General features: G+C 49.1%; 1 protein-coding gene across 1 annotated transcript in view; it reads left to right on the plus strand.

Moving 5' to 3' along the window:
• The window catches only part of DOPEY2 (dopey family member 2), a 134463-nt gene that overhangs the window by 38135 nt on the left and 74888 nt on the right, over window positions 1-21440 (plus strand). The window contains 9 exon segments of the mRNA XM_003132763.4: window positions 2695-2860; window positions 2863-2875; window positions 3225-3395; window positions 10679-10868; window positions 12611-12709; window positions 13291-13414; window positions 15824-15933; window positions 16536-16650; window positions 19120-19240. Of these exon segments, the coding sequence (XP_003132811.2) occupies window positions 2695-2860; window positions 2863-2875; window positions 3225-3395; window positions 10679-10868; window positions 12611-12709; window positions 13291-13414; window positions 15824-15933; window positions 16536-16650; window positions 19120-19240 (1109 nt within the window).

Below are 21440 nucleotides of genomic sequence, written 5' to 3' on the forward strand. Positions count from 1 at the left end.
CACGTTGCTGTTTTAGCCGCTTTTCTCTGTGTTCGAAAATGCCCATAATAAAATGCCCTTCTTCCTGTGCTTTCCCACGGCCGTTTCCTCTCTGCCTTGATGCCTCAGTTCTTTTTTTTTTTTTCTTCTTTTTCTTTTTTCTTTTTTTTTTTTTTTTTTCATCGGTTACGCCTCAGTTCTTACCCACTGTTACAGCATGTGTTTCTGGCCACCTTCTCAATTTTTTTTTTTTTTTTTTTTTACATAAGCGCATTAAACAATTATTTTGTTACTTTCCCTTTGTTTTAAGCTATCAGACTCTTATAAATAATGTTTTAAGGTATTTCTTGATGACCTCCGAGTATAGCTGGGGTTTTCTAAGATGTAGTTTTGTTGAACTGAGTGTTCAATTAGACTACATGCTTTTAATGAAAAATACTACTTTCCTTTTTTTCCCGTTATCACCTGCACAACCTCAGTGTATGTTTTAGAGGCCAGCGATGAGGGGAGTGGTTGTTTTCCATGCTTATAGAAAAAAAGCCATCATGGCCCTAAGACCACGTGGTCCAGGGGCCAGCAGGTCCTCTGATGTTCTTGTGGGATGCCGGCCTTGTGGGTGGCACTGTGCTGAGGGCAGCAGACAGGACTATAGGTCCAGCCCCAAGTTGCTCACACCACCTGGGTCAGCCGTGAAGCAGATCCTCATTAGCCCGGCGCTGGGGTCGGTGACACGTGCACGGGGACCCCCATGGAGCAGTAACTATATGTGTGCACCTGCCTGGAGCAGGGGAGCCATTCTACTACAAACCACGTGCCAGGGTAAGTCTCACATGAGGAAAATCAGCACAGTAGACCAGAAGGACAAGCGGGCAGAAGCCCCAGGTAGATCTGTGCTGTTAGAAAGTTTGTAGCTAAAGCATTAAGAGATGAAGCTGGCAAATCAACTATACTTTAATGATAAGTAAATAAAATATAAAACAAAACTGAAATAATCCTAATCCTTGAAGAAAGAGAGGGATCGAGAGATTGAGCTGGCGAATCAGGCAGGAGTCGCACTGGAGGCCTTTCGCTTTTTTTTTTTTTTTTTTTTTTTTTTTTGTCTTTTGTCTTTTTAGCGCTGCACCCATGGCAAATGGAGGTTCCCAGCCTAGGGGTCCAATCGGAGCTGCAGCCACTGGCCTACACCAGAGCCACAGCAACACAGGGTCCAAGCCGCGTCTTCGACCTACACCACAGCTCACGGCAACACTGGATCCTTAACCCACTGAGCAAGGCCAGGGTTCGAACCCGCCACCTCATGGTTCCTAGTCGGATTCGTTAACCACTGAGCCACGACGGGAACTCCGCCTTTGGCTTTTTAAGAAGCGTGGACTTGGACTTCCCATTTCCCGTTGTGCCTCAGTGGGTTACGAGCCCAACTAGTAGCCATGAGGATGCGGCTTCAATCCCCGGCCTCTCTCAGTGGGTTAAGGATCTGGCGTTGCCATGAGCTGTGGTGTAAGTCGCAGACACAACTTGGATCCTGAGATGCTGTGGCTGTGGTGTAGGCTGGCAGCTGCAGCTCTCATTTACCCCTAGCTTGGGAACCTCCATATGCCATGGGTGGGGCCCTAAAAAGACAAAAAAAAAAAAAAAAAATGGACTTTACCCTGTAGGCTTTCAGTAAATATTTGTGTGAGCTGTATGGAGAGTTCTACCATAATGACAGTCACGTTGTATTGTAAGACGGAGTCGTGAAGCCCCGCCCAGCCGTGAAGAACAGCCTTGCTGTGCCCATGGCCCCACGTGTTTCTCGGATGCAGCAGTGCCCAGGGGTGCTCTGGCACAGACCAAGCCTGTGCCCTGCTGGAGGAGGCCCAGCTCAGGAGGACTGTCACTCCAGGCCAGCAGGGTTCTGTTTTTCTTCTGTGGAACCAACTGGTGAAGATGCCAGGAGTCATAGCCTAGAAGTGTCGTGTCCCCCCTGCCCCCACCTGCCAGTCTCTGCGGGAGCCACTCCTACTCAGAGCCACCTGCTGGGAAGCCCAGCCAGGAGAATGATAGGGAAATCCAGGGCTTCCAGGGCCCACAAACAAGGGTCTTCCTGGGAACCCTCCTGTGCAGACTAGAGGTGTCCCCAGACGGGCTCTCACCCGTGCGTGGTTTCATCAGAAGTTGGCCTGACGGAGTTCCTGTCGTGGCACAGTGGTTAACGAATCCAACTAGGAACCATGAGGTTGCGGGTTCAAACCCTGGCCTTGCTCAGTGGGTTAATGATCCGGCGTTGCCGTGAGCTGTGGTGTAGGTTGCAGACGCAGCTCGGATCCCGCGTTGCTCTAGCGTAGGCCGGTGGCTACAGCTCCGATTCAACCCCTAGCCTGGGAACCTCCATATGCCGCGGGAGCGGCCCAAGAAATAGCAGCAGCAACAACAACAAAAAGACAAAAGACAAAAAAAAAAAAAAGAAGTTGGCCTGACGGTAACAGGGTCCCTTTGAAGGGACGCAGGGTTTCCTCGCCCTTGACTCTGGTGCCCACTTCATCCCCAGCATTGCTGGGGTCCCCTGGCCCCCGACCCGGGCCCTCCGCGCAGCCCTCTCAACCTCCTGTCCTGTCCCATCCCATCCCTGACGGCCACGCTGGGTCCTACGCCTGTCTTCCTGGCCTCAGCAAGATGTGTCCTCCACTGTCCTTGTCACCACCTTCTTCCTCATGTGCTTCTCCTCTTGTTTTCCAGGCTCTCCAGAGTAACCTGAGGTATTCCTTGTTGCCAAGACGGCTCGTTATCAGCAAGAGATTAGCTCAGTGCCTGCATCCGGCTTTGCCCAGTGGCGTGCACTTAAAAGCCCTAGAAACCTATGAAATTATCTTTAAAATTGTGGGGACCAAATGGCTGGCCAAGGATTGTTCCTATACAGGTATGAGAGCTTCCCGCCGCGTCACTTTTTTTATTACCCAGGTAATCCCTGTTTCAGTTCACAAGATAAGAAAATGACAAACAAGCAGAATACCAAGGTCGTGTGAGTTCCCCGTGAAGCCATCACCAGGAGATAACCAGGCTCTGGAGTGTGCCCTTCCTGACTTTTCTGTCCATCAGAGTGTGGTGTCCACACTGCCCATCACCTGCCCTGGGCTAACAGCAGGGCTGATATTGCGGAGACTGTCTCGTGACAAGCAGGCATCGCCATCACCAGTGTGGGTGGCCGGCCGGCCGAGCATCGTCACAGGCTTCTCATCATCCCTCCTCTCCCCTTTTCTGTCCCCAAGCTGCGGGTTGTTCCCTCTCCTGGCACACGCAGCCATGTCGGTGAGGCCCGTCCTGCTCGGCCTGTACGAGAAGTACTTTCTCCCGCTGCAGAAGCTGCTCCTGCCCAGCCTCCAGGCCTTCATCGTTGGCCTGCTGCCCGGCCTCGAGGAGGGCTCGGAGATCTACGACAGGTGGGTCACGTCCAGGGCTCACAGCCATGCCGTCCAATCTTGTGTTTTGTTGTTTCTGTTTTTCCTTCTGTTAAGGGTGCACCCACGGCATATGGAAGTTCCCAGGCTTGCAGTTAAATTGGAGCTGCAGCTGCTGCCCTACACCACAGCCACAGCAACACCAGATCTGAGCCACATCTGTGACCTACACCACAGCTCACGGCAATGCTGCAGGCTTCACCCACTGTAGGTTCAAATATTGGCTTTGCTCAGTAATCAATCCTATATCCTTATGGATGCTTGTTGGGTTCATTACCATTGAGCCACAACAGGAACTCCGTGGGCTTATGTTTTATTTCACTGCTTTATAAGAAACAGGGAAAGGAGTTCCTGGTGGCACAGGAGGTTAAGGGTCTGGCGTTGTCACTACGCCGCTCAGGTCGCTGCTGTGGTGCAGGTTCAGTCCCTGGCCTGGGAGCTTCCACATGTTGTCAGCGTGGCCAAAAAAAAAAAAAAAAAAAAAAAACAGAGATGGAGAAAGATGTGCAGGGCAGGTGCAGAAGTCAGGTTGATGTCTTATATTTCTCAGCCTGACTAAAATACTGCGTGCTCCTGGGATGTGCCTCCATTTCCACGTGAAAGTCAGAAGGTAAGAAAGTTTCCCAGAGACGCAGTCGGTGGGTGGCAGAAATGGGACTCCACCCTTCCACCCCGTGTGTCAGTGTCTGAGGCCCTCGTTCTTTCCATTGTTTGAAGCTGCTTCCAGATATAAAAGCAAGGCCCAGTTTCATTGCCAGGCAGGGCTCAAGGTGTGACACCAGCAGACAGCTTGACAAGTTTCAGCAGTACCAGTAGAAGTTTGTCGACGCACATGCATAAAAGTTCACGCAGTGGTGCTTGTTTGTTTTGGTCACCGCTTAGGAGTGGGGAAAAGTATATATCCATTTGGACTGTTGAGTTTACGGACTGTCCTGTGTTTCTGGAAAATTGAAATGTGAGAACTCGGGGAGTTCCTGTCGTGGCTCAGTGGTTAAGGAATCAGACTAGGAACTGTGAGGTTGTGGGTTCAATCCCTGGTCTTGCTCAGTGGGTTAAGGATCTGGCATTGCCATTAACTGTGGTGTAGGTCGCAGAGCAGCTCAGATCTCACGTTGCTGTGGCTCTGGCATAGGCTGGCAGCTACAGCTCTGATTAGACCCCTGGTCTGGGAACCTCCATATGCCGCAGAATCAGCCCTAGAAAAGGCAAAAAGACAAAAAAAAAAAAAAGGAAATGTGAGAACTCTAAGTTCCCGTTGTGGCTCAGCGGGTTAAGAACTGGACATGGTGTCAGGATGCGGGTTGGATCCCTGGCCTCACTCAGTAAATTAAGGATTCAGCATTGTCACGAGCTGCAGCATAGGTGGCAGATGCAGCTTAGATCCCTTGGGGCTGTGGCATAGACCAACAGCTGCAACTCTGATTGGACCCCTCACCTGGGAAACTTCCTTATGCCTCAGGGGCAGCCCTAAAAAGAAATGTAAGGACTCATTTCCAGTGTATTAACTATTCTGAGTGATGCCACAGTGGATTAACCTCCACTCATAGGTCCTGTTTCAGACTCCACATTCAGCCTGTTGGGAGGTTTGGAAACCTTTGTGCTTGCAAAAGTTTCCATTTGATGACACAAGGTGCTGCCAGAGGCCCAGCCACACCACCTTTGCCTGTTGCATTGGCCGTGACGGGTGGGTGTTTGGGGTGTGGAGTGGAATTAAGGAATCAATCCAACACGCCCCTCAAGGAAGCTGAATAATCAGAACGGTTTTTGGGATTGTCCCTGATGGCCAAGGGTAATTCGAGTCATGCCTCTGGACTGGGTTTTGATGTGTGCTTGGACCACCTCAGGCTCTCACACAGAGCAGCTAGAAGCTCTCCACTTCCCAGCAGTGATAGGTGTATCACCCTCAGTGATACGCTGAGTCACTGGGATGCACTGGGCAAGACTGGGGACTAAGAAACAGTCAAGGTCACATAGGGGTCAGCCGGAGGAACATTAGCAGCCTCTGTCTCTTGACTCCTGGTCCCAGGCTCTTTCCAGACATTCTGGCCCATTCATTTTCCTCACTGATGTGTGTGTATAAACACATTTTTCCCCCATGATCTGAAGCTGAATGAACACACCAGCTCCCAAAATGTATTGCAGTTTTGTTGTTGTTGTTTAGTCTGTAAGTGTGAATCACCTCGAAGCGTGTCAGCCGTTGAGGGGTTTTTGTGTGTTCTCTCAGTTGATCAGTGAGTGTTCATTTGAACAGTTGCTGAAGCTGCTTAACCCCCGGGTGTTTTCTCCTGACGTTGTGATTTCTTAACAGGGAACCCCGAGTGGAGCCAAGCCACGTGAATCACTGAGTGGCTGCAACTGCGACAGAAAACCCAGCCGGGGGGGGGGGGAGGGGTGCAGCTCTCAGAGGGATTAGTGACCAGCTTTCCAAGGGTGGAGACTGGTCGAGGGTTGTGTAGTCTGAGCTCTCAGGGGCGGGAGGCGCACGCGAGGGAGGTGCCTGCACAGATCCACGTCCGTTTCAGACAATGCCTTCTTCCCCAAAATGCTCAGGAGTTGAGTCAGACACCCCCACCCGCAGCAGATCTGGGGGAAGGGAGGGTCCAGGGGTGGGGGTCGTGATGTCCACGTGGGTGGAAAATGCTCAGGGAGTTTGAGGGCGGCTGACTCACAGGTTTCGTGGGGGCGGGGACAGTTCCTGGTCTGTGCTTGCTGGAGAACCAGAAGGGATGCAAGTTTTGGCCAGTATTAGGACTCATGATTTACTGTGACTTTCTAATAACCCTTGGATATCTGCAGATCATCCCCGGCCAGAATTTTTTTTTTTAAGTGCCCAAGTGGCCGCAGAGCCTGCTGTGCTTTGCTCTACCAAGAAAACGGGATCGGCTCGGGGGAGACAGGGAAGTGAATGTTTTTGGTGGTTGGTAAGCGAGCAAAAACCAGCTCACCGACGACTTCCCTTTAAATCAGTGGTTCTCCACCTGGGGTGATTTTTGTCACCCAGGGAGGGCCTTTGGCAATATCTGGGCACATTTTTGGCTGTTACAACTGGGGTGGAGAGGGTGCTACTGACATCTAGTGAGCAGAGGCAAGGGGTGCAGCTGAACATCCTACCACATACACAGTTATCCCATGACAAAGGATCCAGCCCAGGTGTCAACAGGGTAAAGGCTGAGAAACCCTGACTTAAAAAATTAAAGTTATTAAATGTATATTTTAAATTTTTGCTAACAATGTTTAAAATAAATGGAGTTCCCATCGTGACTCAGCAGTCATGAACCAGGCTAGTATCCATGAGGACGCAGGTTTGATCGCTGGCCTCACTCAGTGGGTTAAGGATCCAGCGTTGCCGTGAGCTGTGATGTAGGTTGCAGACGTGGCTTGGATCCAAGTTGCCGTGGCTGTGGTGTAGGTCAGCAGCTGCAGCTCCGATTTAATTCCTAGCCTGGGAACTTCGTGTGCTAACAGGTGTCCAACTAAAAAGAAAAATAAATAAAATATAGGAACATTTAGAGGTTAAATGTGGTTATTGACCCTTCTTTTGGTTGATTCCAGACACCATGATGATGAGCTCTGCTGGTTCTAGAATTTTCCACCCCTTATTTGGCATGTATCTGAGTATGGTGGTTTAGGACGCTGTTGTCACCGTCCCACTTGTTTAGATGGTCACACACAGGCTGTTCGGCTTGTGACAGCTCTGCTTCCATGGCCATCTGTGGGGCAAGTGCCACACGGCCAGGGTCATGAGATGCTAGGGGCTTCACCGTGCCCGTGTCGCTCCCTTGCTGTCAGTTGAGTAGAGAAGAGGGGCTTGTGTAGTTGGAAGGAGCTTGTGTTTGCAGGGGGCGCAGGAGAACAGCAGCCAGAGTGGCTGAGGAAGGACAGGCGAGCAGAGGGTGGGAGTGGTGTGTGTGTTGTTTTGTTCTGTTGGTCTTTGGTTTCAGATAGAAAAGTCAGTTCTGGGCACTAAACTGTGCAGACTTATTTTGGAATTTCACAACTGAGATGATGTAATTCTTATGTGGTAGAAAATTACTTAGCTTTTAACCCCAGTCATCCTGCTTCTACTTCGCCCTCCATAGCAAAGTCCAGCCTAATTGGCATTTTTTGAACTGTAGCATCATTTCAATTTTTAAGATCTGTCAGTTTTTTAGAAGAAAATGGGGCTTTTTATATTTATATAGAGACACTTTTTTTTTTTTTTTTTTTTTGCCTCCCTGAGGCGTATGGAGGTCCAGAGCCAGGGATCAGATCTGAGCCACAGTTGTGACCTAAGCCACAGCTGCAGCAATGCCAAATCCTTAATCCGCTGCACCCAGCTGGGGATTGAACCTGCGTCCCAGTGCTCCAGAGACGATGCCCATCCTATTGGGGCCACAGGGGGACCTCTAAGATCTCTGTTTCTTCAATAAGGAAAAGTAGCCAGTGTTCTCAGAATATTGAAGAGCGCTAGCACAGGTGGCATTCCCCAGGCTCTCTGGCAGGGGAACCTGTCTACTGTGGGACAGTTCACGTGGCCAGTGTTCCGCGGAACGTACTTTGGGAAGATACCATTGTAAGCAAGGGGGTGTGTGAAACCGGTGAGTGCATTGTAGTGTTTGCAGTGGGCTTTAGCTGAGCGTTGGTCTCCTGTGTAGGGATCCTGGGGAGAGAGGAGCACCCCGGGGCCTCCCTACATTAATCCGTCGCCATGGGAATCTCTGCCTGGCTCAGGACCATCCTGTCTGCCCAGAGGGCCCAGTGACCCAGCTGCTCGACTGACTGTAGCCACAGCTGCTAGATGGTACTTTTGCCCCAAATCAGGAGCTCTGGTGGTTTTGAGAGTTGGGCAGAGACAAGCTCTATTTGTTTGCTCAGCCTCCATAGAAGACCAATTGATACCTGTAGCCACTAAGCCATCCCGTGTCCTCCTCCTAAACCTTTGGCTCTTTTTCATGCTTCTTCGTTTTGTTTTTTGTTTTTTTTCTGAAGAGGTGATACACCATGTCATCTGCTACAAATATTTTATGAGTCAAAAAGATACACACTAGGTTTAAAGAGAATGAAATTCTTTTATAATATCCAAAGGTAGTAGACACTTTTTATATGAAATGTTTTAATATATAGTGAAATAATATTGAAAAGTAAGGGCGTTCCCGTTGTGGCATAACGGGAACGAATCCGACTAGGAACCATGAGGTTTCAGGTTCGATCCCTGGCCTCTCTCAGTGGGTTAAAGATCTGGTGTTGCCATGAGCTGTGGTGTAGGTCGCAGACACAGCTTGGATCTGGCATTGCTGTGGTCCTTCGGCCGTAGGCCAGCAGCAATAGTTCTGGTTCGACCCCTAGCTTGGGAATCTCCGTATGCCATGGGTGTGGCCCTAAAAAAAAAGCCGAAAGAAAAGAAAAGTAAACTTAAGACAACTTGGATTATAATAAAAGGGAAAGAGTGGCATTCATCTGACAGCTTTTTCGAGCACCAGCTGTGTGTCAGTTGCTGGTCCGGGCACTGAGAGGCGTCAGGCAGCTGAGCAGACCTGGTGGTGACGGTGGCCCCTGTGGCCCGAGCGCACCCTCTTTGCCTGTGCTAGGTTTTTACTCAGAGCCTCTCAGGTCATCTTACAACATCTTCATCTCTTCTCCCTCCCGTAACTGAAAACGGATATGCACAGAGGTGAGACTTGTCCCAGGCACCACTTCCAGGAAGCATCCATCAGGTGTGGACACCAGAGACCTGACTAGAAACCCTTCATTACACTGGGCTTGTCCTCTTGTCTTTTTTTTTTTTTTTTTTTTTTTTTTTTCCTGTTGTCTTTGCAAATAAGGAGCATGTGAAAAGTGGAATTACTTCATGTTTTGAGTCAGATCACTCATTAAGTGAAATCCTCCTCTGGGAGTTTGCCTCTACTGTCATATTGACAGGTGTTATCACCTGGCCTGCGAGCTTTGTTTTCACGGTTGGGGAGAAGGTTCCCCAGTCAGTTGCAGGTGCTCCCTGAGCAGAGAAGGTCCAGGCCTCGGTCACTGTCCGTGGAAAACCAAGCTGGGACCCACTCATAACACTGCTTCTCTTAGAGAACGTCTGGCAAGTTGCTGGTGCTATGCTGTGGGAAGCGGGAGATGTAGGTAAAGGTAAGGGACGATGGAGTTCCCGTCGTGGCACAGTGGTTAACAAATCCGATTAGGAACCATGAGGTTGTGGGTTCGATCCCTGGCCTCCCTCCGTGGGTTAATGGTCCGGCGTTGTCGTGAGCTGTGATGTAGGTCGAAGACTTGGCTTGGATCCCGTGTTCCTGTGGCTGTGGTATAGGCCGGCGGCTACAGCTCCGATTCGACCCTTAGCCTGGAAAACTCCATATGCCGCAGGAGCGGCCCTAGAAAAGGCAAAAGACAAAAAAGAAAGGGATGAATAAATGCGGAGTGGGAGCCTGTGTTGGGAGGCGCAGTGAGCAGAGTGAGAGTGACAGGGCCCAGCACTCCGGGCCTTAGGGAATGTGTGAGGGAGTGGGCGGCCCAGGTGGGTGTTGTCCCCCCTGTTTCTGAAGTCCAGCATCACTTGGCACATTTTTGGCTGTGCTCAGGTAGGGGGTGTCTTTATCATTGTTTACATCTCCAAACAGTCCCATCAGCCTTTTTCTTGCCCCCCCACCCCCCAGCACAATAATGACTCCTCATGCTTATTAAAAAAAAAATTTTTTTTTTTAATTTTTTATGGCTTCACCTGAGGCATGTGGAAATTCCCAGGCTAAGGGTTAAATCAGAGCTGCAGCTACCAGTCTACACCAGTCACAGCAACATGGGATCTGAACCACATCTGTAACCTACACCACAGCTCATGGCAACACCGAATCCTTAACCCACTGGGCAAGGCCAGGGATTGAACCTGTATCCTCACAGAGGCAGCATCGGGTTCTTGATGCTCTGAGCCACAACAGGACTCCTCCTCATGCTTTCATACGATGTGGCTGATCTGCTCACCCTTTGAGCAGTGGAACCGCCCCCTGAGAGTCCCGTGGCATCCCGAGCAAAGCGAGGGGCTGAGATGGAGCTCCGTGCCAGGGTGGGTGACACAACCGGTCAGACGCTGCCTCTTGGCCAAGAAGCTGCACTTTCAGTGACGTGTTTGTTTTAGCAAATTCAGTTTCAGTGGCAGCCAGCAGGTGGACAAACGCGGAAGGGTTAGAGATGGCAGCAGCTCAAAACAGTGAGAAAGTTGGAGGTGTCTCCACAGCTGGGGAGTGAGCGGTACACTGAGACACAGCCCCAATTCTGTGACCTCTCTTCTCCAGAACGGACACGCTGCTCCTGAGGCTGTCCCTGGTGGTCGGCAAGGAGGTGTTTTACGCCGCCCTGTGGGGGAGCGTCCTGGCGAGTCCGGCCATCCGCCTGCCCGCCTCACTCTTTGTGGTGGGTCACATCAGCAGGGGCTCGCCTGGCAAGGAGCAGAAGTACATGCTGGGGACCGACTACCAGCTCACGGTGGGTGCCCTGCTCCTGGCGGGGGGTGGGGGAAACAGGGTGGGCGGGCTGGCTTCCCCATGGGGGGGCTGGGCAGCAGGAGATGGAGATGGGACAGATGAGGAGGTGGCCTCTCTGCATCCTGGAATGGCATGTTGGTTTCTCTCTGACATACGCATCGTGAATTGTATATTCCGATGAGCGTTTTTCATGCCTAAGGAGAGCCTTTCTGGAGGACCCCACAACTTCTGCACCACAGGCAGGCTCTGGAGTGCCTCTCGGGGCAGCTGTCCAGTTCCAGCCTTGTCTTACCCCTGCCCCGTGGCACACCGGCCACCATGCACACAGTAGGCTTGGTCCTCCTCCAGCTTCTGTCCAGCCCTGCTCTCACCATCCTCTCTTCTGGCTGCTTCACACCTAGGCTTTTGGGGCTCTTTGGGCTCCATCCTCCAGGCCCCCTTCCCTGCCACTGACCTGCCTTCTCATGACCTTGAGAAATGGTAACTTTCCAGACTTTTGTCCCTTCTCCACAAATTCACCACTTGTTTAATGGCCTGCAGTCATCTATCACCACCTAGTGGTGGACCCACGCTTTGACCTTAAAATGTTCAAAACTGAATTCATCATTAATTTGGAAGCAAGTCCTTACCCCCTGAGTCCATTCCTCTTTGCAAAGTGGGAATGACAGATCTTCCTCATGGGGCTCCCTGAGGGAAAGAGTGATGAAAGGTCATCATACAATGCTTCGGACACAGGAGACCTTCATACATAAGTTCCCGTCCTCACTGTCTGGACCACCTGGTCTGTATTTCCGTTTCCCTGTCCCGCTTCGGTTTCTTAGGTCTTGCTCCTGGACATCGTGTAATTTTCTAACTGGTTTCTCCCCATTTCTCCCTCTCTCCAGCCAGTCCTTTTTTGGTTGCTAAGAGATATGCTTTGCTAAAGAATAGCTTTGCTCAGATGCATGCTGTGTTTGAACTATACCTGGCTTCCTGTTGCCTGCAGATAAAGTCCATCTTCAGTGGTGTCCTGACAGTCTGCTCCCAGCCCACCAGATGCCTTTCCTCGCCCCTTCAAGGCCTCCACCCTCCAAGAGCTGGCTGTCCACCCTGGCCTGGCACGGCTGTGAGCCTGACTTTGCTCCAGCCGGTCACTCATCCTGCACTCCTGCCCGTCCCTTCTTCTCCCGCCTCTCAGTGTCTCCTTCCTGTCTTTAAGCTCAGCTTGCCCACAAAGCTTCACTCTTCTCCCCACATGAAAGATAGCACCTTCTCCTCTTCTGAATTCTCACAGCTTTTTGTTAGCATTTGTCTTATGGCTATAAGCTATTATGTGGCTGGATTGCGTCTATCTGTACTCAGAAAAGACACTCAAAATATGAATTGAATTGGTTGGGAATCCATTTGATGGACTGTCTCTGGAGTTTCCGTGTAGCTGAAAGTTCCTATTGGAACCTCAGGACATTCCTTTCTGAGATCCTAGTTTGAGTCTTCGAACTCGAGCATCTGGTCCACAGCCCTCCATCTCTCAGACGGAACAATTGAGGTCTGCAGCTGGCCATCTGCCTGATGTCTCACGGCCAACTAGCACCTGGACCAGGTTTCCCATATTTGTACCTTACTGTTCTGTTTCCCACGATTTAACACAGTGGTTTCAAGATTCCCAGGAAATGTTATTTTCATTGTTACAACTATAAAGAATAGCCTACAAATGATGGTTGATGCCTTGGGCATGAAATCTTCACGACGTTTTGTCACTTACAGGTTAAGTCCTTATGTGCATCTCTGTTGGACTCAAACGTGCTGGTACAGAGAAATAATCTGGAGATTGTCCTCTTCTTCTTCCCATTTTATACCTGCCTGGTAAGCCTTTCTCCCAGGCGAGTCGCTTGCCTTTCCCAAGGACGAGGGGTAGGCGGCATAGATCTGAGTGGTCTTGTCTTGAGGGAGAGCCGCCCGCAAAGGGTCCTTGTTTGTTTCTGAGGGTGGTGTTTCCATAGCAAAGATTCCATCGCCTCTTCCCGTGGGCAGCAAGTGAAGAACCAACCCCTTCTGAGAACCACCTCTTTAAGATAAAGCTTCGACGGGGATTCCCGGGGTGGTGCAACAGAAACAAATCCAACTAATAACCATGAGGTTTCGGGTTCCATCCCTAGCCCCTCAGTGGGTGAAGGACCCGGCATTGCCATGAGCTGTGGTGTAGGTCACAGATGTGACTCGGATCTGGCGTTGCTGCGGCTGCGGCTCAGGCCAGTGGCCACAGCTCCAATTAGACCTCTAGCCTGGGAACCTCCATATGCCATTGGTGTGGCCCTAGAAAGCCAAAAAAATTGTTTTTAATTCAAAATAATATTAATTTTCGTGGACTGGAAGGGCCATGTGTCAGAAAGCCAGCGATGTGCCCCTGGCATCTTCTTACCGTAGCATCTTCTCTGTCCTCGCAGGATTCCGAAGAGAGAGCCATTCCCCTGCTCAGATCCGACATTGTGCACATCCTCTCGGCCGCCACCCAGACCCTCCTGAGAAGAGACATGTCTCTGAACAGAAGGCTCTACGCATGGTTACTAGGTGCGGAGTTAACCAGTGGGTGGCGTGGTGGTTGGCTCGGTCAGAGTTACCTTGAAACCTTTGAGGGCTGATTTTTTTTTTGGAGTAAGTCCCAATCTTGGCGAACCATTTCCGAATCCCAGAGTGTGGAAAGATGCCCCGCTGACTGAACGGGCATCCATCAGCTGCCACCTGCACCACAGCTCTGGTTCATTTGCAGCCATTGCACAAAAAAACGGGGAGGTAAATCAACTATGTACTTCAATCAAACTTTCAAGAATGAGGGGAAAAAAGAAAGAACATGGGATTTTTAAGACTGACTGGATTCCATTTTTAAGAAGCTTGAAATACTACAAAATAATGGCAATTAAGCCATATTCAAGCAGACGTTTATTGCTGTGGAGATGTTTCATGCAGAGTTCCCGTTGTGACTTAGCAGGTTAAAAACTTGACACCGCGTCCGTGAGGATGCAGGTTCAATCCTCTGGCCCAACTCAGTGGGTTAAGGATCCAGTGTGGCCACAAGCTGTGGCATAGGTTACAGGTGCAGCTTGGATCTGGTATTGCTGTGAGCTATGGTGTAGGTTGCAGGTGCAGCTTGGATCCTGCATGGCTGTGGCGTAGGCCAGCAGCTGCAGCTCCCATTCAACCCTAGCCCAAGAACTTCCATATGCCACAGGTATGGCTGTAAAAAGACAAAAAAAAAAAAAAAAAAAAAAAAGAAAGAAAGAAAATTTCATGGAATGCGAGTGTGTTCGAGAAAACCAACAAACGTGGAATATGTGTGGGAGAAGGTTCTTTTCTAGATGGGAGCTTTGTGGCATTGACACATTTGGGGAGAGATTTGGATGCCTTTGGGAGACATGAGAACGCTGTTTCACGTTTCTATAGCATGTGTTCTCGTGGACAGCCTGCAACCCTGCAGGAGGAGCTCTGGACTGTTGAGTGGGAGGCTTCACAGGGACAGAGCCCAGGAAATCCCAGAACTTAAAGGGTAGCACTTTCTGAATTTTATAAATGCCCATATTCAAGAGAGGGTGGTGTACAGAGCAGTTGTGAAAGGACTCCATAGCTTTTTTTTTTTTTTTTGAAGATTTTATCTTCGTTAGAGCAGTTTTAGGTTCACAGTGACACTGAGAGGAAAGTACAGATAGTTCCCGTCTGCTCTCAACCCCCATCATCAGCACCCCCCACGGAGGGGCACATTTCTTACAATTGATGAACCTATACTGACGTGTCGTCACCCTCAGCCCCCCATTTAGATCGGAGTTCACACTTGATGATGTGCATTCCGTGGGTTTAGGCGATGCTAGTGTCACACACAGTATTTCCACTGCCCTAAAAACCCTCTGCTTCTCAGCTTTTTTCTTAGACCCTCAGCATACAGATCTTCTCTTACCAACGTCAGAAAGTCCTCTTAACCCTTTCTTCCCCTAGTTATAAACCTTTCAGAAGGCATAGCATGGAAGCTTTTGCGGGATTTCTTTTTTTTTTCCCCGACCAGGCCCACAGCATGCGGAAGTTCTTAGGCTAGGGATCGAACCCACGCGGCAGCAACTGTGCCACGAGAGAACTCCTGAAGGTTCTCCAGAAGGATATTTACAGGTTCCCTAAGCGTTTTTGTTACAAGGATGATTCTGTTCAATGCATGACTCCCTCCCAGTGGGGCTCAGCTTGCTGTGTATAGAGAGGACCCGGGACCCAAGTTCAGTGCCAGCTCTGACTTGCTTAGCCATGAGCCCAGGAGTCCAGGCTCTCACTTAGAAAGATGCTGTTCTTTGCCCTGAGGCCCTTAGAGACTCACCCACGGTTCAGAGTGAAGGCATATTGATGAGAATACCTTGATTTCACATAGTGCTGTACAGATAAGCGCTGGTTTTTAGAAATGATACACATTCCATTAGATCCTTATACTCCTACTTGCCAGAGACAGGAAGAATTTTTGGGATAAGTTGAGCTGATGCCCATTGAGCCGGAATTCTGCCTGTCTGATCCCTGGCACACCATCGTCAGAAGAAGACACGCCTTGATTTTGCCAGATCTGATCTTCGTTTTCTATCAGAAGGATTTTATTTTTTAAAATGTCAGAGCACGAGACCTTTGCACACTAGGATGGTGTACTTTTTTTTTTTGGTCTTTTTTTTTGTCTTTTCTAGGGCCGCACCTGCGGCGTATGGAGGTTCCCAGGCTAGGGGTCGAATTGGAGCTGTAGCTGCTGGCCTACACCACAGCCACAGCAACACGGGATCCGAGCCACATCTGCCGCCTACACCACAGCTCACGGCAACGCCAGATCCTTAACCCACTGACCTGCAACGTCATGGTTTCTAGTCTGATTTATTAACCGCTGAGCCACAAAGGGAACTCCTAGGATAGTGTCCTTTAAATGTATAGATCTCTTCACAGCTCATAGTGCTTGTTCTTTTCTAGGTTCAGATATTAAAGGAAATACCATCGTGCCAGAACCTGAAACCACAAATTCTTACGAAGACCAGTCCTTGTATTTTTTTGAGAAATATTCCAAGGATCTTTTAGTTGAGGTAAAGGAGCATTTCTGGAAAGTAGACCCCAATCAGGACATTGCTGTTCATGGTTCTTCCATGGGGTTCCTTGAGGGACCTCCAAGTAGACATGGGGCCTGTTCCTTGGGACACAGTTGGGAAAACGCCATGTACGGTCACCCCTTGGAATCCACGGAAGGTTGGTTTCAGCACCCCACTCCCTACCCCTGTGGGTACCAAAATCCAGATGCTCAAGTCCCTCGTGTGTGTCACATGGAGAAGTTGGCACATATCCTACACACATCCCCCCACACACCTTAAATCATCTCCAGATTACTTAAGACACCAAATACAACGTAAATGCTACGTAAGTCATGGTAGACACCGGGAGATGCTATCAAAGAAGTTGCCAGGGCGTGGCAAGTTCAAGTTTTGCTCTTGGGAACTTTCTGGAATTTCTTTGATCTGTGGATGGTTGGGTCTGTGGATACAGAACCCACGATGTGGAGGGCTGGCACTGCTCGTCTCATGCTGCCTGACCGCTCTCACCTCTATCCCAGAGTGTTTGACAGTTAGACCAAGCAATAAGGTCATGCTCTGCTTGATTCAAGACGCTAATAATGTGGCTTTGAAAAAAATAGGGTCTGGCTGAGATACTGCACCAGAAGTTCCCTGATGCCGACACGGAGGAACGCCACCACGCGTACCTGAGGCCTTTCCGCATCCTCGTCAGTCTGCTTGACAAGCCGGAAATAGGTAACGTTGGAAGTGCTTCACCACCAGGCGCCAAAGGCAGACTGCCTGTTTTGAGGGAATTAAAACTCAGTGATGGCCACAATTTAGGGAGTTCCCTTGTGGCTCAGCAGGTTAAGGATCCAGCATTGTCTCTGCAGTGGCTTGGGTCACTGCAGTGGCACAGGTTCAGTCCCTGGCCCGAGAGCTTCCACATGCTGTGAGTACAGCCAATTTAAAAACAAAAAAGCAAACAAACAAAAAAAAGCACTTTATGTAGAATACAGTTTACTCTTTGGAATTCCAGAATCTTGAGGTACTTTAGTCATGCTGTGTGGTTGAGTTCCTGTTATCTGGACACCACTTAAATGTTTTTGTTTGGCAAATACCTTTGTGCTTGTCTACACCTGTGCCTGCAGGACACATGCAGTACTGACTTGGTGAAAGCATTTCCTCAATCACATATCCTACTACAAAGACACTTTGATTTTATTTTCAAGAAAATAGGCCTTCCTCCATCATTTTGCCTCATGACCCCAAGAAATCTGCTTCTGCCTGATGAGCCTCGCTCAGTCTTCTCTTCTGTCAAACGGAGGGGCTTGAACTAGACTCTGGTTCCAAAAGGGTCGCCTTACACACTGTAGTCCTGTAGGCATCAGTTGAGAAAAGTGACCTTCTCTGCCTTGCTTTAAAAAAGAAACCGCTGGAATTCTCATTAAGGCTCGTTGGCTTAAGGACCCAACGTTGTCTCTGTGAAAATGTGGGTTCCATCCCTGGCCTTGCTCTGTGGGTTAAGGATCTGGCGTTTCCACAAGCTGTGGCACAGGTTGCAGGTGCAGCTTGGATCCAGTGTTGTCGTGGCTGTGGTGTAGGCCACAGCTACAGCTCCGATTCGACCCTTGGCCCAGGAACTTCCATATGCTCGAGGGCACAGCCTTAAAAAGAAAAAAAGACGAAAGAAAGAAACTGCTCGGTTTCCATTTGCTGTAAGATCTCAGCATCTCATTCCTCCAACACCATAAAGGGAAGGAAACAGGCTTCATCTCCGTAGGATACATCTTCCTGCATCTTTCCACACCTCCAGCAACCCTGGGCTGTTTTCTTACCATACACCTTCTACTGATGGGGAGACTGAGCTGAGCAAGGGTCAGTCATTTGCCAGGGGGCGCCTGGAAGCTAGGACTAAAACTCAGGTCTGTTTGACTACAGGCGCTGCTGCTTGCTTGATGGCATCAGGCAGACTCTCCCCCAGATGTCCCTCAGGTCATGCAGTTGGACTCAGGTGCCATGACATGGAGCTCTGGCTGCTCCTGACAGTCAAAGCAGGAAGCGTTTGTGCCTCCAAGGCCCGCCCTGGGAGGTGGGTGTTTTATGTCAAGGCCTTGACCCGAACAAGTAAACTGTGACCTCCAGCTTGGGCTCCAGGTCTTATGTTCTGGAAGGGGATGAATGGAGGGCTTCTGCCCCATCATAACAGTCTAATTTGTTATGTCAGGTTTTTTTTTCTTTTTTGGCCATGCCCACTGCATGTAGAAGCTCCAGGGCCTGGGATGAAATCCTTGTCACAGCAGCACAGTGCTGAGCCACCAGGGAACTAACTCCCTGATCATTTAGTTTTCTGAGAAAAGACACACTTGAAGGGCAGAGGGGTGGATGGATAATATAGACCAGGAGGCATAGGACAGTCATAGTTTTATCTGTGCTTTGGCTCCAAGCTTTGGCCATGTCTTCATTTCTTCTTGCTCTCTTAGGCTGGAGATAAAATATTCCTGGGGTTCTGCACGACTTTTATCTTCGAAGCAGAAGGGATTAGATGATCTGCGTTTCCCTTTACCCAGATGTGTTGACAGAGCTCCCGCGTGCTCTGGACCATCCTGTTTTCATGCTTCTGAATGATGGGTGGGACATTACTCCCTCCCAGCAGGCCTGACGGCTGGTGTTTGTGGAGCAGACATGTCCAGCTGCCTTGCACCTGCCTAATTAGCAGCTGGTCCAGTTCTTTGGTGCCATCTTGAGCTTCTTAGGAATGCGGTTATTTCTTTCATGTTGTTCTCGCTCATCCTTAAAGGAATCCAGAATAGGAAAAAAATTGCCTTACTCTGGCCAGACAGTTTATTCTCGCTTAAGACACTCAGCTCACTCCCTGCCTCTGCCTGGCAGAATCCGCCTGGAGCAAATTACCCCGCCTCTCGGCCTCAGTCCCCTTATCTGTAACAGAGCAAAATATTACCCAGTCCTGGGGCTGTTGTGAGGATTAAATTTATAGTCACAGAATGCTTAGAACAGCCAGCACCTCGTCCACTCTACAGAATGCTGGCTCATTTCAAGGATGTTGTTTCCCCCAGCTAAAAGTGTCATTGTCACAACTAAAGTTAAGTTTCTGTACTTTTAAAACTATACAAATTGTCTGTATGTATAGTTACTCTTGATGTGTTTTATGGGTATGTCATTTATTGGTTTATCTTTCTCTGGCTGTTTCCTTTTTAATTGCAGGGCCTCAGGTTGTTGAGAATTTGTTTCTCGAAGTCATCCGGGCCTTTTATTCTTACTGCAGAGATGCCCTGGGCTCTGATCTTAAACTCAGCTACACTCAGAGTGGAAATTCACTGATAAGGTATGGGTTTGGCTTCCAACTTCACTCTTTTTCACTCCCTAAAGTTTAACTCTCAGTTTATCACATGTTGTGGAGAAAGTGGAGATTAGGGGCAGATCAGGCCACTGGTTAAGATAACCCATGCTCTTAAACCAATCAACATGAATCCACCTTTTCCCCTTTTTTTTTTTTTTTTTTTTTTGCCACACTGGTGGGCAGCTTCAGTTCCAGCGTCAGGGATAGAACCTGAGCCACAGCCGTAACCAGAACCACAGCAGTGACATTGCCGCCGAATCCTTAACCCACTGAACCACCAGGGAACGCCATGAGTTTTAGTGTTTGTCTTTTTCTCACAGAATGAAAGTAGTTTCTTATTTTTCTGAATATGAAAGCAATACATGTTTATGGTAGAATCTACCAATATTTAAAGGTATCAAGAAAAAAAGTGGAGTTCCCATCGGGGTGCAAGGGGAAATGAATCTGACTAGGAACCATGAGGTTGCAGGTTCGATCCCTGACCTCGCTCAGTGGGTCAGCCATCCAGCATTGCCATGAGCTGTGGTGTAGGTCACAGAGGTGGCTCGGATCTGGCGTGGCTGTGGTATAGGCGGGTAGCTGTAACTCTGATTCGACTCCTAGCCTGGGAACTTCCATATGTCATGGGTGCGGCCCTAAAAAGAAAAAAAGAAAAAATCCCACCACCCTGCAGAGAAAAACATAAAACATTTGCATTTTTCCAAACCTTGAATGCACATGTACAGCACTGCCTATCTTTTATTTTTAAGGTGGAATTATAGTAACTGTTTAGTTGCATTTTTTTTTTAAATGAGAGTTGCAATGTTTATTTCAGGTTCTCTCTTGTTTTTTTGTTTGTTTGTTTTCCTTCTTTTTTGCCACACCTGCAGCATGTGGAAGTTCCTGGGCGCAAGGGATCAAACCCGCACCATAACAACAACCAGAACCACAGTGGTGAAAATGCAGGAGCCTTAACCCTAGAGGCCACCAGAGAGCTCCCTCCACCTTTTTTTTTTTTTTTTTTTTTTTTTTTTTTGTCTTTTGTTGTTGTTGTTGTTGCTATTTCTTGGACCGCTCCCGCGGCACATGGAGGTTCCCAGGCTAGGGGTTGAATCGGAGCTGTAGCCACTGGCCTACGCCAGAGCCACAGCAATGCGGGATCCGAGCCGCGTCTGCAACCTACACCACAGCTCACGGCAACGCTGGATCGTTAACCCACTGAGCAAGGGCAGGGACCGAACCCGAGACCTCATGGTTCCTAGTCGGATTCGTTAACCACTGCGCCACGACAGGAACTCCCCTCCACCTTTTTTTTTTTAAATACAAGTTGCAAATGGCTCTGCAGTCTTCTCCTGTGGGACGTAGTGGTTGCCTTAGAGTCCTCAGTAAGGAGTTAGCACTTGGCTGAGAAGTCCTGACCAATTGACCAGTCTCTTATTGATTGACTTTTGGATGGTTTCCACTTTTTCTTTCTTTTTTTCTTTTTTTTTAGGGCCGCACCCTCAGCATATGGAGGTATATGGAGGCTAGGGGCTGCATCAGAGCTGCAGCTGCTGGCCCACACCACAGCCACAGCAACATGGGATCCAAGCCGAGTCTGCCACCTACACCACAGCTCACAGCCATGCTGGATCCTTAACCCACTGAGTAAAGCCGGAGATCGAACATGCATCCTCATGGATACCACTTGGGTTCATTAACCTCTGAGCCACAGTGGGAACTCCTCCACTTTTTCAGTAGTTTAAAATGACACTGCCTTGGTATCCTTATGCCTCTATCTTTGTGTTCATGTGCAAGAATTTCTTGAGGATAAATCCTTGGAATAAATTTTCTGAGTCATAGAAGATGCGCATTTAAATGTCAGCAACATCTCCCTCTTAAATGGCTATACTATATTATTCCACCAATAGAACGGCATCACCTGCTGTTGGACTAAAACTGGCTTTTAACATATCACCTTCTTTTTGCAATAGCTCCTAAGCTAGCTTCTGAGGTAATAATAGAAATACTGTTTGGGATGGCACAGCGCATACTCTTCCTTATGTCAGAACAGTCATATTTTTATCTCTTTTTTTTTTTCTTTTTCTTTTTTTTTTTCTTTTCTGTCTTTTTGCTATTTCTTTGGGCTGCTCCCGCGGCGTATGGTGATTCCCAGGCTAGGGGTCCAATCGGAGCTGCAGCCACCGGCCTACGCCGGAGCCACAGC

The sequence above is a fragment of the Sus scrofa genome, chromosome 13, assembly GCF_000003025.6.
Source record: "Sus scrofa isolate TJ Tabasco breed Duroc chromosome 13, Sscrofa11.1, whole genome shotgun sequence".
In the NCBI taxonomy this organism is placed as follows: Eukaryota; Metazoa; Chordata; class Mammalia; order Artiodactyla; family Suidae; genus Sus; species Sus scrofa.